General features: G+C 54.0%; 1 protein-coding gene and 1 non-coding gene across 2 annotated transcripts in view; both read left to right on the forward strand.

Annotated features, from left to right (window-relative positions):
• Positions 1 to 1,272: 1,272 nt before the first annotated feature.
• On the forward strand, positions 1,273 to 1,412 carry LOC123825727. Its single transcript, XR_006786951.1, has one exon. It is a non-coding gene; the product is annotated as a small Cajal body-specific RNA 11 (non-coding RNA).
• Positions 1,413 to 10,672: 9,260 nt separating this feature from the next.
• The window catches only part of GSG1L (GSG1 like), a 204,015-nt gene continuing 198,669 nt past the window's right edge, over positions 10,673 to 16,018 (forward strand). Inside the window, exon 1 of the mRNA XM_045849131.1 lies at positions 10,673 to 11,166. Within this exon, the coding sequence (XP_045705087.1) occupies positions 10,824 to 11,166 (343 nt within the window). The 5' untranslated portion in view covers positions 10,673 to 10,823. The remainder of the gene's footprint in view (positions 11,167 to 16,018) is intronic.

Raw genomic sequence — 16,018 nt, forward strand, 5'->3', positions numbered from 1 at the left:
AGTGGGCTAGAAGCTCAGTGTCTCGTCGGCGGTGGGGGAAGCTCTGGTTCTCAAGTTTGAGAGTTCCCGTGCTTTCACCCTGGGACCACCGCCCCCACATTGTCCCACCAACAGTCTCCCCTTTGGCAGTATCACTTGTCACAGGCACAACGGCCAGTGCTGTGCCTTCATGCCCTCACGTGTTGGAGAGGACGGGATTTTTTCCTGCGTCATCGCATGTCTGTGGGTGGGATGAGCTGATACGTGTGAGCCAGCCTGCCCAGTGCCTGGTGCAGCATCAATATTTTCTAATATTACATTTATCCTTCATGTTATTACTATTGAAAACAAGGCCTTTCCATAGGAGACCTTTCAAGGACATTTTGTTACTAGATGGGAGCGACCTGAGAGTGGCTTAAATCTGCTGCCGCACCTGAAGGTGCCTCATGTTTTCTTCTGTGAAAACGGAAAGTGCCTCCTTTGATGACCTCTTCTGGGGTGACACGTGACTGTAGCTATTTGTCCCCCAGAACAAAGAACCCAGTCTGTTCCTTTAAGAGGGAAGTGGTTTTTAAACAATGTGTGAGAATGTAACTGCTTTTGGAGAGAAATTCATGTGTTGGAAAGAGCACTCTGAAAGCAGATGTTTGGAAACATTTCCATTGTTATGAAATTGTATTGCCAAAAAGCAATGAAAGTGTGTTTCCCTTAAACTCTTCAAGTCTGTACATTATGAGAACTTGAAAACAGAAAATTTCAACCGATGTCAATATCTTCCAAAACAAAACTTCTAGGTAGTTTTGAATCTGTTTATTAAAAATACACAAATACCACCCTGACCATGGTGGCTCGGTTGGCCATCCTTCTGCGCAACGAAAGGTGGCCAGTTCGACTCCCACCCAGAGCTGATGCCTGGGCTGCAGGTTTGGTCGCCAGTTGGGGCACGAAGGAGAGGCAATCAATCTCGATGTTTCTCTTCCATTCTTTCTCCCTCCTTTACCTTCTCTCAAAAAATAAATAAGTAAAAACCTTCTAAAAAATAAAAATACACAAATGCTAATCCTCTCAGTTATTTGCGAGACTGACAGACGTCAGTGAAGATGGACACACACATTTGGCCCTTGATCAATGTGAGGGTTGGGGTGCCAAACGCTTGCACAGTCAAAAATCCACGTACCACTTTTGAGTCCCCCAAACTCCAGTTGCCCTTTGGTATCCACTGAGGATTGGTTCCAAGGTCCCCACAAACACCGAAATCCATGGATTCTCACGTCCCTTATATAAGATGGTGTTTCGTCCTGACCTCCGCTTTCTCGGCTCCCCTGTGCTCGGCTGTAGCAGGGGAGTCGGGCAGGACACACAGCAACCTCCCTCCCAGTTCAGGAGGGCTGTCCTGAGTGCAGGGCTGGCTCTCAAAGGCACGAGAGGACAATAAAAAAAAAATGGTGTAGACCAACACATAGAGCTGGCTCTCCTCATTCACAGACTCCCAGCTGCAGATCCAAACAGGACTGGTGTTTGTTGGAAAATATCCCTGCATAGGTGGACCCACAGTTCAAATCCATGCTGTTCAAGGGTCAACTGTATTAGCCGAATTTCACCAAAAACAGTTCCCCTTTTTGTGAATGGAACTAAAACATGAATATCAATATTTAGAAAGCACAGCCCACAAGGCACTGCTTCCATTTGAATTTATTAATCTTTATATAAATCCAAATTTCAGCATTGTTTTCTACTTTAACAGCCACTCAAATCAAGTATGGATATAACTTGATTTGAATAGAAGCAGACTCTTGAATTATCCCAGCATAGTGTATTAACACATGCTTTTCAAAAATAAAAAAAGCATATGCAACTGCATTGCTAGGACTAGAAAACAAACTAATTGAGAATGTTTAGGACCTCCTGTCAAGATGGCGGCTTAGGTAAACACAGCTTGCCACCTTGCACAACCAAATCAAAATTACAACTGAAATACAGAACAACATCACTCAGAACTGTCAGAAATTGAGCTGAATGGAAACATGACAACTATGGAAATAAAGAAACCACATTCATCCAGATTGGTAGGAGGCATGTAGATGCAGAACGGGCTGGTCTCCCACCCACGTGTGGTGGATAAAAATTCAGGAGGGCTGCCTCAGGAGGGAGGAGTCCCAGCCCAACATCAGGGTCCACAGCCCAGGGTTCCAGTGCCAGGAAGATAAGTCCTCATAAATTCTGGCTGCAAATGCCAGCAGGGATTGAGTCAGTGGAAGAAACTTCTGGAGTCCCAAGCAGTTCCGCTTAAAGAACACACACAGGGACTTGCTCAGACTCACTCCTTCTGAACTCCAGCACTGAAGTAGCAGCTTGAAAGGCACCAGGGGCATATGGAAAGGATCTGAATTGTCTGGCATCAAAGCAGGGGCTGGAGCACAGCTTTCTCTCAGAAAGAAAGGTGGGCAGAGGCTACTGTCCTTTTTCTGAGCCCTCTCCCCTCACAGACCACAGGGCAGACAGGTGGGTGCCATATCTGAGACTCTATCAAGGTGGCTAACACCGTTTGCCTCCCCTGCCTCCAGAGATCCCCTGAGACTCTGTCCACCGCCCACCCTCAATTTATGGGCCCACCCAAGCTGTTACCAGTGACTTTTCCATATGAATGGCTGGTCTTGGCTTATGCTTCGCAACTTCCTAAATCATCTCAAATAAGCAACAGCCAGCCTCAGTGAGCCCCCAGCCCCTATATGTCTTGATAAGGGACCAGAGGCCAGACATTAGCAGCAGCCTGCCTAGATTCACAGCTTGGCTTCACCTGGGAATCCCCAAGGCCAGCACAAGTAGTAGCCTCTCAGATGGCTTTATACCCCAGACAGGTGGCCCTGGGCAAAACACAAGTGGGGGCTGACCTTAGCCTGCACAACACAGAAAAACCCAGAGCATGTGCACCCAGTGGAGAGCTATAGACCACATCAGAGCACCACCAAGCTGCCCCTGCACAGCTTTTCCTCCAGAGAGGGTGGTGGTTAGTGGTCACAGTCAATCCTTGAAACTGACTGGCCTGGGTACATCCCTCCCATTGACCTGCCAGCAGAAACCAAGTCTCCACTACAAGAGGAGGGTGTAGTCAGCCCACACAAAGGGTGTACCTTGAGAACCCAGCTTGGGTGATGGGGGGAGGCTGTGCCACTGGACCCTACAGGACACCTACTACCATAGGCCACACTAGAAAGTCACAGAGTCAAAGCAGCTCTACCTAATACATAGAAACAAACACAGGGAGGCTGCCAACATGAGGAGACAAAGAAGCATGGCCCATATGAAAGAACAGATCAAAACTCCAGAAAAAGAACTAAACAGAATGGTGGTAAGCAATCTATCAGAGGCAGAGTTCAAAAAACTGGTTATAAGGATGCCCAGGGAAATTAGTGAGGACCTCAACAGCATAAAAAAGACCCAGTCAGAAATGAAGGATACGCTAATTGAAATGAAGAACAATTTACAAGGAAACAAGATGAGTACATGAAGCTGAAAATCAAAGCAATGATTTGGAACCTAAGGAACCAAAAACAACCAGTCAGAACAACATGAAGAGAAAAGAATGCAAAAATAGGAGGATAGTTGCTTTTGGGACAACTTCAAGCATTCCAACATTTGCATCATAGGGGTACCAGAAGGAGAAGAGAAAGAGCAAGAAATTGGAAGTTGATTCGAAAAAATAATGAAAGAAAACTTGCCTAATTTGGTAAAGGAAATAGACATGCAAGTCCAAGGAAGCACAGAGAGTCCCAAACAAGATGGACACAAACAGGCCCACACCAAGACACATCATAATAAAAGTGCCAAAGGTTAGAGATAAAGAGAGAATCTTAAAAGCAGCAAGAAAAAAGTAGTTAGTTACCTACAGGGGAGTTCCCATAAGGCTGTCAGCTGATTTCTCAAAAGAAACTTTGCAGGCTAGAAGAGATTGGCAAGAAATATTCAAAGTCACGACAAGCAGGGACCTAGAGCCAAGTCTACTCTACCCAGCAGAGCTATCATTTAGAATTGAAGGGCAGATGAAGAGCTTCCCAGACAAGAAAAAACTAAAGGAGTTTATCATCACCAAACCATTATTATATGAAATGTTGAAGGGACTTATTTAAGAAAAAGAAGATCAAAGCTATGAACAATAAAATGGCAATAAATACATACCTATCAATCAGAATCATGGATATGGACAGTGTTTTGATGGTTGCCAGATGGGAGGGGTGTGGGGAAATGGGTGAAGAGGTGAGGGATTAAGAGGTACAAATAGGTAGGTACAGAATTGCCATGGGGGTGTACAGTACAGCATAGGGAATGGCGTAGCCAAAGCACTTATACACGTGACCCATGGACATGAATGGTGTGGGGACTGTCTGAGGGAGTGGGGGTGCTGGATGGAGGGTCACAAAGGGGGAAAAATTGGGACAACTGTAGTAGCATAGTGGATGTGGTTTCTTTAATCCTGTAGTTGTCAAACTTCCATTCAACTTGATTTCTCATGGTTCTGAGTGGTTGCTGTTCTATATTTTAGTTGTAATTTTGATGTGGTTGTGCAAGGAGGTGTGCTATGTTAACCTATGCCGTCATCTTGACCTGAAGTCCAAGAATGTTTAAATAAAAGCTACAAGGTCTGTCATACTGTTAGTAAATAAAATAAAAACATTTAAAAGTAGTATTTATTTAATCCTTATGTCTTCCTTTAAACATTTCTAGTTTTTATATATGCTTTATGTTTATATTTGTGCATCATTATGTAATTTATAAACATTTACAACTAGCTGGAGACCTGTGCTCCTGATCACTTAAACCAGCCCCAGGCCCCACTCCCTTCCATTTCTCTCTGGCGCTTACATCTTCCCGCCAGTACGAGGGGAGAGGGTTCTCTTTGGTCCACGGAAGCAAAGCCGGCGGTCCCGCTCTTGGCCTCTAGGGGGCAGCAAAGGGAAGCAAATAACAGCTTGAAAGACCAAGAAGTGCTGCCGGAGGAGACACCTTAAAAATGCCTGTTTTCTCCCCAGCCTTTCCCATCCTCCCTCTTCAGTACTGGTGTAAAACCAACCAGCTTCAGACCCTGGGGCCTGAGATAAATCCCACTGAGTGCTGAGAAGAAGGAGAGGAGTTAGTGACCTCCAGGCTAATTCAGAGCTGTGGGGCTTTCCACTTGATTTATCTGAAGATGACAGAGACCTTGGGCCTTGGACCCTGCCCCTGCCCTGATAACTTCTTAAGTCTCGGTTTCCCCAGCTGAGCCAGTTAGGGTTCCATAAGGGTTCCATTGCATCCCTCTGGCCAAAGTGCCTGGCAGGCTGTCACCTGGTGCCAAGTAAGCACTGACAGACTTGAGGAGTGACTCTTTCTTATCCTGATCCCTCTCTGTCACACTGAGATTGTCCCCGAGCTGTCACCCAGAGGACGTCCCAGCAGATGGCGGGGACCAGTGTGAGGCCAGCAGGCCCCCTGAAGCCCTCTTGCCTCCCGCCTTGACCGTGGGAGCCAAGGCTGACTTGCTGGCTACCAAGTCGCTGTGGTCCCTGGAGACACTTTTGAGCAGGTGTCCCAGAGTGCTTGCGTGCTGAGGCCTTGTTCTCTGTGGACACAGCCGGGTATTTGGGGTCAGTCTCAGAGCCGGCCTCAGTGCTTGGTTGGCATGGACCATGGCCTGCGCCTACTAACACAGCTCTAAGGCCCTTCTCCTCCCATCCACTGGCCTGCTGGCTCCCGGGGTTTCCTTCCAAAAATAGCCCTGGGAGTGTCACACCCCTGCTTCACAGCCGTCACTGGATCCCTATTGCTAAGGGAGTAAGATTGGAGTTCCTGGGCTGGCATTCAAGGCCGTGGGATAGGCACTCTCCCCAAGCCCCCGGCACTCCGAGCGGCTTCCCTCTGCCTGCTCTCCACTGCCGACAGGTGTGGGGCCAGCTGTCAACAGAACCTTTCCAAGATGCCTCAGTTTCCTCATCAGCAAAATGAAGGCGGTTAAGCCCTTGAGAACTTGGAAGACACATAGAAGAAACTCCTCCTGTGTTGAGGACACTTAGCACATGTGGTGCGTCCCCTATTTACAGATGAGAAAACTGAGGCTCTGAGGGAGAGGTTCGGCCCAGATGTGGCAGAGCCAGGATTAAAACGCAGACCTTCCACCCTCTATGAGGGACATCATGTGACCCCAGCCGGCTTGGACGCTGCTTTTCAGTGAGGCTCCTTGGCTGCTCCCCTCGCCCCGCATCTTGTTTGCTCTCCTCCACTGCTTTGAAGGGTCGTGTCCCTTCAAAGCATAGTCATAGTTCTTGAGAAGTTTGAATTTAATTATTAATAGCAACACTTTTTCTGGGAAATTTTTTGACTATAAAAAGTGCACCATTCCCAGCTGCACAGCTTGATGACTTTTCCTAAACCCAAGGCCACTGTGAGCAGCCACAGAGGCCCCGCTGGGTGCCTCCCACCTCACCCTGCCCCACAAGTTAGCCCTCACCCTGACTTTTAGCTCCATAGAGGGTTTTATCAAAAATGTTTTGGGCCTTGATTCCAGGTTCTCAGGTTCAGATGCCCCCAGAGGCCTGAGGGGATCTTGCATGACGGGAGGGCCCGGTGGGACGGTGGCACCTGATGCCCCTGGCTGGGACCTCTGCCAGTGATTGCCAGGCCAAAGCATGGCTTGGTGTTGGCAGGCCACTGGATCTTACAAGAGAAGCTAGAAGTCCAGATTTTTATGTGAAATCTCATGATTATTGAACATTGGCAACTAATTAAAATTTAAAACATGGGGGAGGCCAGCTCCATCCGGGCCAAACAAGAACTGCTTATGGACCAAACACAGCCTGTTGGCCGCCAGCAGGGTGACCAGGAAGGGCCCCCAGGCCTGTGAGGGAGACAGGCATGAACACAAACATCACAGCTCAGCGGAGGGCTGCCTGGGGAAGCGGGGCTCTGCAGTGGGGGGTGTTCACAAACACTCTGAGGGACACGTGATTCAGGCAGAGCGAGGGCACTCCAGGAAGAGGGAGGAAGGCAGGTGGCAGCCTGGAGGAGCCCTCTGCACACAGCGTGGTCAGGAGTGCACTGTGATTGGGTGTGGTGGTGGGAGGGGCAGGAAGAGGCCCTGAAGATGTGGCCTCGCCAGTCTTGTACGGCATTTGGACTGCGTCTGGGGGCAGGTGATGGAGAGTGCTTGGAGGGGGGTAAGCAGAAGCACACTGAGCTAATCTCTCCGGCTCCAAGTTCAGGGGAGGAGAGATGGGCAGAGGGCAGGCTGGGGACAGGAGGCAGGAGGCAGGAGACAGGAGGCCTTGGCCTATGGCATTGGCTAAAGAGACGGAAACCACCGCAGACCCACATTTTGGGCCTCCTAAACAACCCCCATCCCCACTGACCCCCAGCAAAGACTGTCCTTCACCAAACCCAAGTCAGGCCTCTCTGAGCCCTGTGCTCCACCAGGCCCGGCCCCAGGCTATGCCCTCGGTCCACTGGGTCCAGTTTTAGAGGGAATCCTATGGGGTCAATTCAGTAAGAATCCCTCACCCTTGAAACCCAGATTCCTCATCTCCCACTTGCAGTGTCTGATCCCCCTGGGCTGCCGTCAGCAAGAGTCCTGTTAGGTTGTGACAGCTACCTGCCCCCTGACCCCCGACATTCCCTCCCAGTCATTTTCCACCCACCTACCCCACCCTACCCCTCCGTTATAAATCCTGTGTTGTTGCTGTACTCGGAGCTGATCCCACCTCTCTCCCCTACAGCAAAATTTCATGCAGAGGTACTTTAGGAAAAGTCTACCTCCTGTCTTTAGCAAGTATCATGAATTATTTTTTTAACTCCTCTCTACACCCAAGGCACTTCGAACTGCATGGTTATTTGAATATAAAAAACCCTACACTGAAGAGTTTGGACGCAGTAGTTGGCGCCCCCCAGTGGTATGCTTTCCACCCCGGCCTTGTCTTGGGCTTGAGTGGAGGGCCCAGCACAAATCAGTCAGGACTTCTGATCTTCCCCGCACCCCCAGAGCTGCTCCTCCAAGGCCTCCTACCTTAGCCACTGGCAGCTCTGTGCTTGCAGGTGCTCCTGCCAGACACTTCAAGGTCATATTTCACACCCCAGGCTTGATCCTTGATCAAATCCTGCTGGACCTGCCTTTAAAACTGCCCCAGAGCCTCACCTACCATTGCCATTCCTCTGGTCTGAGCTGCTGGTGTTACTTGCCCAATTCGCTTACTAGCCCTTAGCTGTCTCTATGTCGCCATTGCTCTTAACCCAGCAGCTGGAGTGGTCCTGTTATACCCTACATGAGGTCCCGTCTCCCTCTGCTCAGAATCTCCCAGGCTTCCACATTTGCCCCACGAAGAGCAAATGCCAGAATCCTTGGCTGTGGCCACAACCTGTCCCCTCCCCACCACCTCTCCAATCTCATATTCTGCTCCTCTCCCCCTGCCCACCGCTCTCAGTTACCCCCACCGCTTCCTGGAACATTGCTCCGGGGACAGCCCTCCGGCTTGCTTCCACCCCCTTTCAAGTCTTTGCTTCAATGTCACCTTCTCCGTGCGGCCTCCTTGAAATCTCACTTAAAATCACAACCTGCTCCCTTCACGTCTGCCCACCTCCCTGCTTCGTTCTTCTCCCTGGCTCTTGACACCTGCACACTTTACAACATCCTTATTCCTGTCGTTTGTGTTCGTCTTTCTCTAGTGGGTGGTCCGTGAGTGGAACAGTGTCTTAGACAGGAATTTCAAACCCCTCTCCGTCTTCCTCTGGGTGTTTTTTTGAGAGTGTGGCCCCAGGACATATTTCACGTGGGCTCCCCTGGCTTTGGACACACAGAACAGGGCTCCCAGCCTGTGGGTCCTGCCCACCCATGCACACGAACCACTCACTGTCTCAAGCCCACAGCTGAGGGACTGGTTTTCAGATGTGTACAGATATTCCTATGATAAATGTTGCACGCCTGTTTAAAGATGTTACTGAACTCCTCATAGCTGTTTGGCCATAATATATTTTCTCTGTCAACCAATACCCAGCTGCCACTGTTATTGCACAGAGGGCCCTCTCCAAATAGCTGGAATGCATTGCCTTCCAACTATTAGAAAAGGGGTCTAATAAATAAGTCCGGAGACCCCTGGCCACCCTTTCATAGGGTTCCTGCCAGGCACATGGCCCACAATCCCTCTCTCCTACCCCCAGGCAGAGTAGCAGCAGCTGACGGGGAACACGAGCTCACCCACCAGAGTAAGGCAATTCACAATCCCTTAACCTTGAGTTCCACAAGCCTGCCACTCCACAAGCTGCAGCTTCTTGGAGCAGTTCTCGGCTTGGGCAGAAGTGAAATGAGCTCTTGCAATCAACATGCAATTAGTGGTTGCACATCTTGGGCATCAGGGCCATGCATGGGGTGGAGGGGTGTGCGTGTGAGGGCGGTCAGGGAACACGGTGCAGAGGTGTGGATGGGGGCACTCACAGTTAGGCAATCCCGCCTCACACAAGAGATCTGAAAAGGCTCATGTGGGCTTGGTCGACTGCTCTTGGCTCATATGTTAATAAACAGCATTTGTTGAGTGCCTACTGCCAAAATGCTTTTTACAGGCATGATCCCAACAGCTGTTGGGATCTTCAACAGCAAGATCCTCCTTTTTGTGGGTAAGACAATTGAGGCTCAAAGAAGTTAAGTGACTTTTTCAAAGCCCACAGCAGGTCGAGCCCCAGGTTGGCCTGATCCCAAAGTCAGTATTCTTGGACCATTTTGTCCCCACCCCAACTTGGAAGATGCTGGGTTGGATGCCTCTGAAGGACATCCTGCCTGGTTAACCAACTTCGTGTCCTTCTTGGGTCATGCTGCTCAGGACCCCAGGTGAGGGTGGCTTGTGTGGGGAAGCCCCGTTTGTCACACTCAACCCTTGGCATACGGTGTGGGGCGCTTCTTTGCCACCCTTCCTGTTCTTCCTGTTGTTCCACCCCGAGATGGGGACCCCAGCTGACTGCAGCTGGGTCCTGCCAGAGGAGCCGTTCCCCTTGGCTCACAGGGCCTGTGCCTTCTTGGGCAGCCCCCAGGGGAAGCACAAGCCCTCAGTCTCTACAAGTCTCATTCCTGGTGGGACACTCCTCCTGGCCCATCTGGCAACTCTGTACAGAGGTGCAGCATGAGGCATTCCTTCCAGAGGGTCCAGCAGCTTTCTGGCTGGCGGGTGCCCAGCAAACTGCAGCTCAGACCCTTCCCGGGACAGTGTCCTGCTTGTCCATGTCCCTCGTGGGGAGCCTCAGCAGGCTCTGCCCTTGTCTCCCGCGGACAGGGCCTGTCTGGGTCTTAGAGTGCCTCCTCCTGGCCGGTTTGGTTGCCCCACATACCCCGTGGGAAACCTCTTTCTCCGAGAGCGCCTTGCCAGTCGTTCTCCTTGCTTCTCAGACCCTCCACTCTGGTGCCGGTCGCTTTCGGGGGCGTCCCTTCTCGCCTGGAACCCCGCCCTCTCGGGGCGCTCCCCCTCCCGCCCCCTCTCCCCCCCACACCCCGTGAGGGCGGGCGCTGGAACACTGTCGCCAGCCGCCTGCAGGTGTCTCCGCACGGAGGAGCGCGCGTCCCTGCGCCGCGGCCGCTGCCCGGCGCCAGCGACTCCTTGCTGAGGGGCACTCGCGCTCCGGGCTCCGGGAGCGCAGGATCCTCTCTGCCGCCGCCGACGGCCCCCAGCGCCGCGCCCCCACCCGCGGGGAGTGTCATGGGCCCGCGCCGCGCCCACCGCTGCCGATCGCAGGCGCCCGAGCCCCGGGGCCCGGCGTGCAGCAGCCGCTGACGCGGGGCGCCGGCTGCCAACTTCGCGCGCGGAGCTCCCCGGCGGCGCGGTCCTGGCGGCGCGGGCGGCATGAAGACGAGCCGCCGCGGCCGAGCGCTCATGGCCGTGGCCCTGAACCTGCTGGCGCTGCTCTTCGCCACTACCGCCTTCCTCACCACGCACTGGTGCCAGGGCACGCAGCGGGTGCCCAAGCCCGGCTGCGGCCAGGGCGGGCGCGCCAACTGCCCCAACTCGGGCGCCAACGCCACAGCCAACGGCACCGCCACCCCTGCCGCCGCCGCCGCCGCCGCCGCGGGGAACGGCCCCCCTGGCGGCGCGCTCTACAGCTGGGAGACGGGAGACGACCGATTCCTCTTCAGGAATTTCCACACCGGCATCTGGTACTCCTGCGAGGAGGAGGTCGGCGGGCTCGGTGAGTGAGCGGCGGCGTTCGCGGGCTCGGCTCCCGGCTCCCCGGCTGCGCGGCCCCGGAGGCTCGAGTCCCCAGCCGCGCTCCCTGCTCAGGGCCGGCGAAGGACCCCGCACCGCTGTTCCGGCGCCCCGCAGGGCTTGGCCCCGCGCTCAGTGCGGGGAATGCGCGTTGGGCCGATCGGGGTTAGAATGTTAGGTGTTCGGGACGCTCCTCCGTTTCATGGTTTGGGGCCGAGCTCCTGAGGCTTCCGAGCCCCAGGCGGCTTTGAGGACGTTGCCGCGCCCTAGGGAGGCGCGTCTCCCGGGAACCCACCCCAGCTGCAGGTCGCAGGGGCGCGCGTTCCTTTCCGCGCCAGAACTCCTCTCCATGCTCGCCCCGCCCCTTCTTCCCTTCGCCGGGCTCTGGGTGCCTCCCACCCACCCCGTCCCGCCCGGGGGGGAGGGGTGCTGGGACTGTTGCTGGGAGTCGCCCCTCCCACCGCGGATCTACAGAGTCAGGAGCCCAGGGAGTCATTCTTCTAAGCCCATTTCCAGCCTGCACTAAACAGCTCTCAGACGAGGCTTAGAGAGCATGGGGGTGGGGAGTGGGGGCAGCCCGGTGGGTTCCTAGCTGGGAGCCCTTCGCGTCCTGGCCCCAGCCGGGAGAGGATGCGACGGGAGGGAAAGGAAGCAGGTGAGAATGCGAGATAGCTGGCCGAGGCTCTGATCAGAACTGGGGTGTATGTGAGTTTTTAGAAGGCAGATCAGGCTGCTTCCTTTGCCTCACACCCCCTCCTGTGCCGCCGTCTAAACGCAGCCAGGGCCGGAGCGAGCGCCCGAGGAAGGCAGTGAGGCTAGGCAGGGCTCTGGGAGAACTGCCTGACAGTGGTCGTGCCAAAGGCGGCCGGGTGCGGTCCACAGCACCGGGTACCTGCCAGTCCCAAGTGTGGGAATGCTCTTGAATGAACTGACCTCTTTCCCCAAGGTTAAAACTCTTCCTTGCATTCATACCCCTTCTGTGTGGACATGGTGTTACCTGTGTACTCAAATGCAGATGGATTGGGACCATGACTAATAGTTCGTCTTGCATAAGCCATTGGCCTAACTGACATAAAGGTCAGAGGGAGAAAGTGCTGTAAATGCAAGGAGTTTGCTTCTGTTTCCTGGAAGGCGGGCTCCTCCTCAGCACCAGTGGGACTCCCTGGCCTGCCTTCGGAGGTGGGGTCCTCTGGAGCAAAGATCGCTCTGGGTCTCCCTTTGGGGACAGGGGTTCCCCATCTCTGCATCTCATCACCACTTTTATCTCCCTCGTCACACTTGAGATTTTCTGGGGCCTGCAGCTTCGTATCCCCTGTCCTTACAGGGTGTGCCGCTGGGTAGCGTGTAGTGAACAGTGCGTCTCGGTGCCTGTTTGCAGGATAATGTTGGATGAAGCCGTAGGATGATGGGTCAGAGTTTCTTGAGGCGCTTCGAGCTCCATCTCCCCTCTGGGGGTGCCCCATGGCTCCGTGCTGGCTGTTTGCCAAAGACAACGGTGTCTGAATGGGGTCCCGTCCCTGGCCAGTTCCACACTATCAGATCACTTCCGGTGTGCGCTCCTGCCTTGAATTTTTACTCTGGTATGTAACAATAAAAAGAAGAACCTCAAAAGGCATCTCGGCTGAAACTCCGTGCTGTCCACTCAGTCCAACCCTGACCTCACCCTCAGAGGCCTCGCCCTGGCCTGCAGTCTTTGTGGGGGACATCCTGCACACCTTTCTGGAGCTCAGGGGGCTGTTTCCAGGGTTGCGAGGCCTGCCCCCTGGACACGTCGCCGCCACCTCCGACCAAGTTTCTCCTTTGTGGGGAAATGCAGGCGCCTCGCTCCTTCCTTCACACGCGGAGCTGTGTCTTTGGCGGCGGCGTTGTCCTGAGCCGCGCTGGCCAGCTGAGCCTCTGTGTTGCTGGAGGTCTCTCCCGGCCTGTCGCTGACGGTCACAGCCCGAACCCTGGCAGTCATGTCCCTGTTGCTTGTCCATGCAGCTTATCCAGGGCTTGACACATGATGTGTAAGCCTGAGCATTTAAAAAACTTATTAATCGGAAAACATTTAAAAACAATGTTAACTGATATTTATTGCGTCCTTAATGTGCAGCCGGCGCAGTGAGAGCCACTCACCAGCCAGACCGTGTTGAGTCCTTGCCAGCACCCGCGGGGCAGGCGGGTCCGCAGTGCCTGTTTTTCAGGTGAGGCACCGAGGCTCAGGGAGGTTTCCATCCAGGCTCACTGCTGGCCAGGGGCCTGGACTGTCTTCTCGGGGCAAAAACGAATCCGGGGAGTGAGGGCAGAGAATGGTGCACTGTGGGGCTGGGGCAGGGGGCGATGTGTCGGGTTCAGCATGGGACCCTCCCTCCTGGTCCTCTGTTAGTGAAAACACAGATGATTAGTTTCTCCGGTAAATAAAGCAACCCCCCACAGATCTTTCTTTTCTCTTAATCACCGTTGGCTAGAGAGTGCCCCTCCCAGAAAATCACAGTTTTCCTGCCTCAGAGCTGGGAAAATAGTTATCAGCCTGTCAGTGCTCGTGAGAAATGTGGAAGTTTTGAGCCAGCTTGGATGGTTGCCCTGGCCGGTCCCACAGTGCCCAGAGCCTGTGCCTCTACCACTCTGGTCCTTAAAGGGTGTCAGGAACTACCTGGCCCCCAACTTTTGTTGCTATGACAACCTTTCTTCTGGGTTCTGTGACCATTTTTAATTTATTTTTTACTTGAAGAGAAAAAATGCCCCAGTAAACCGTGGAAAAATCCTGCCTTCTGCACCCCCTGCCTTCCGCACCCCCTGCCCCCCTGCTCCCCCCCTCCCCCGGGAACACTGATGATCAACTTCCTTTCCTCCTGTCCAGGAAACTATAGGGAATTTTACCTTCACTGAGTGAGAACACCAGCCACGAAACCCCAGCCTCTCCGCGAGCAGCAGCTGCTAAATGTTCCTTCCTCTCAAAGGCGTGTTTGGTAATTTCTATCTGTGCTCAGAAAAAACTCTCCCCACTCCGGGCAGCCACGGGGAAATCTAAGGAGCCCCTTTTCCCCACACTAAAAATCCACAGTGTTCACAGAGAAAACTGCAGCCTGTCCCAAACAGACACAATTTCACCAGGCCCGGCACAAAGGAACCTTTTTTCCTTCCTCCAAGAAGGAGCATCAGCTTCCCTCCACAAAAAGAAAGGGAAGTGTGGCTTTGACACAGAATTACTCCAGCCCTTCACGCAAATTGTATTTCTCTCTGGTGTGGATGCTCGGAAGGGTGGGGTGGGTGCAGATGCAGGCAGCCTGGGGGTGCTCGGCAGGGTAGCGGCTTGGGGAGGGACAGTGGTGGGCAGACAGGGTGGCCAGCGGGGGGGGGGTGCTAACTGGAAGCGCAAGTAAGTTGATGGTGACTGGAGAATGGACGAGGGGCCAGGGACAAGGAGGACTCCTGAGGATGGCTGGAGGGAGGTGGGACGGGGTGGCCAGAGGTCCAGGAGAGCCATTATGGGAAGCAGGAGCATGCTGCTGGGGGCTCCGACTGGACTCTAGACCCACTCCCTTCCCTGCACTGGGTGCAGCAATGCCCACTCTCTCCAGTGAAGGATGGACTTCTCCCCAGGGTAAGGCCAGGCTTTGCTTTTTTTAGTGGTGTGGGTTGGGCAAGACCTCAGTTCGGGAGTCGGAGCAGTTAGTCCTGTTCCAGGTGTGAGGGTCAGTGAACCGGTGCAGGGAAGGTGGGGAGCCCCTGCCGGGTGAGTGGGTGCACCCCACCCCTGCACGCTGCCCCTGTCGGAACCACTCACATCTCCCTCCTGTGCACGCCTGTAGCGGCCGGGCCAGGCGGTGGGCCTCCCAGCTCTGGCCATTTTCTCCTTGGTCTCCTCCACGCAGCATCAGAGCAATCATCAGATCCCGTTCCTCCCTCGCACAGCCTCTCCAACAGTCTCCTCAATTCCAGAGTCAAAGCCACGGTCTCTCTTGCCAGAAGGTGGTCCTCAGCCCCTCCCTCGATACAGCTTCTCTTAGCTCTCACTCTCCGTCTCCCCAGCCCCCACCCTGGGCCACCTCTCCGGCCATATTGGCCACCAGCACCAGGCACACTCCTGGCTTTGGGGCCTTTGCACTGGCCCTTCCCTCTGCCTGGAATGCCCTTTTCCCAAATGGTCACAAGACTACTTCTGGAAACTTCTTTAAGTCATTGCTGAGCTCTCTCCAAACACTGGAATCAAAATTGATCTCCCTGTACATTCCCTGCTTAATTTTTCCTCCAGCACGTGCCGCTGTGGCCCTTACCTTCCTGCTCCTTGTCTGCGTTGTGTGGCACACCAGCCCCGTGCAGGTGGAGTTGGGTCCATCTGCGTTGTCCCTGCTGCTGCACGCAGCAGGTGCCCAGTCAACAGTTGTGGGAGGAACGTTGCTGGTTGTCAGCACCGGCTGAACCCAGTTCTTTCCCTGGCTCTAGTGTCTTCCAGACTCAGTGAGGCCGGGGCTGTCCCGGGACTCCTCCTCCTGTCCACGGGCGGGGGTGGGGGGGGTGGGGGGGGCAAGCGAGTGCTGGGCGGGCTGCTCCCTCTCGGGAGGGGATGGTGCCCAGCTGCCTCCCTCACCTTTCTCGCTTCTCTTTTTTTCAGAGAACCCCAGCTTTTCTGCCCCATTGCCTTGAGTTACTCTGGGTACACAGTGCTCGCCGAGGTGCCGCCCTGTGTCAGAGGCTGCCCACCTACGGCGCCGGGTCCCATCCAAACTCTCTGTTTGGCATGTCTTTGTATAAACTGCCAACGTTTGGAAATTGACACGCTTCACAGAAACATTTGGATTTATGGTTTTTGTCAAAAAACCTGGCAGACCTGTTGGCGCTGGGCTCAGGTG

The sequence above is a fragment of the Phyllostomus hastatus genome, unplaced genomic scaffold (genome assembly GCF_019186645.2).
Source record: "Phyllostomus hastatus isolate PE091 unplaced genomic scaffold, TTU_PhHast_1.1 phas_contig_64, whole genome shotgun sequence".
NCBI classification, from domain to species: Eukaryota; Metazoa; Chordata; class Mammalia; order Chiroptera; family Phyllostomidae; genus Phyllostomus; species Phyllostomus hastatus.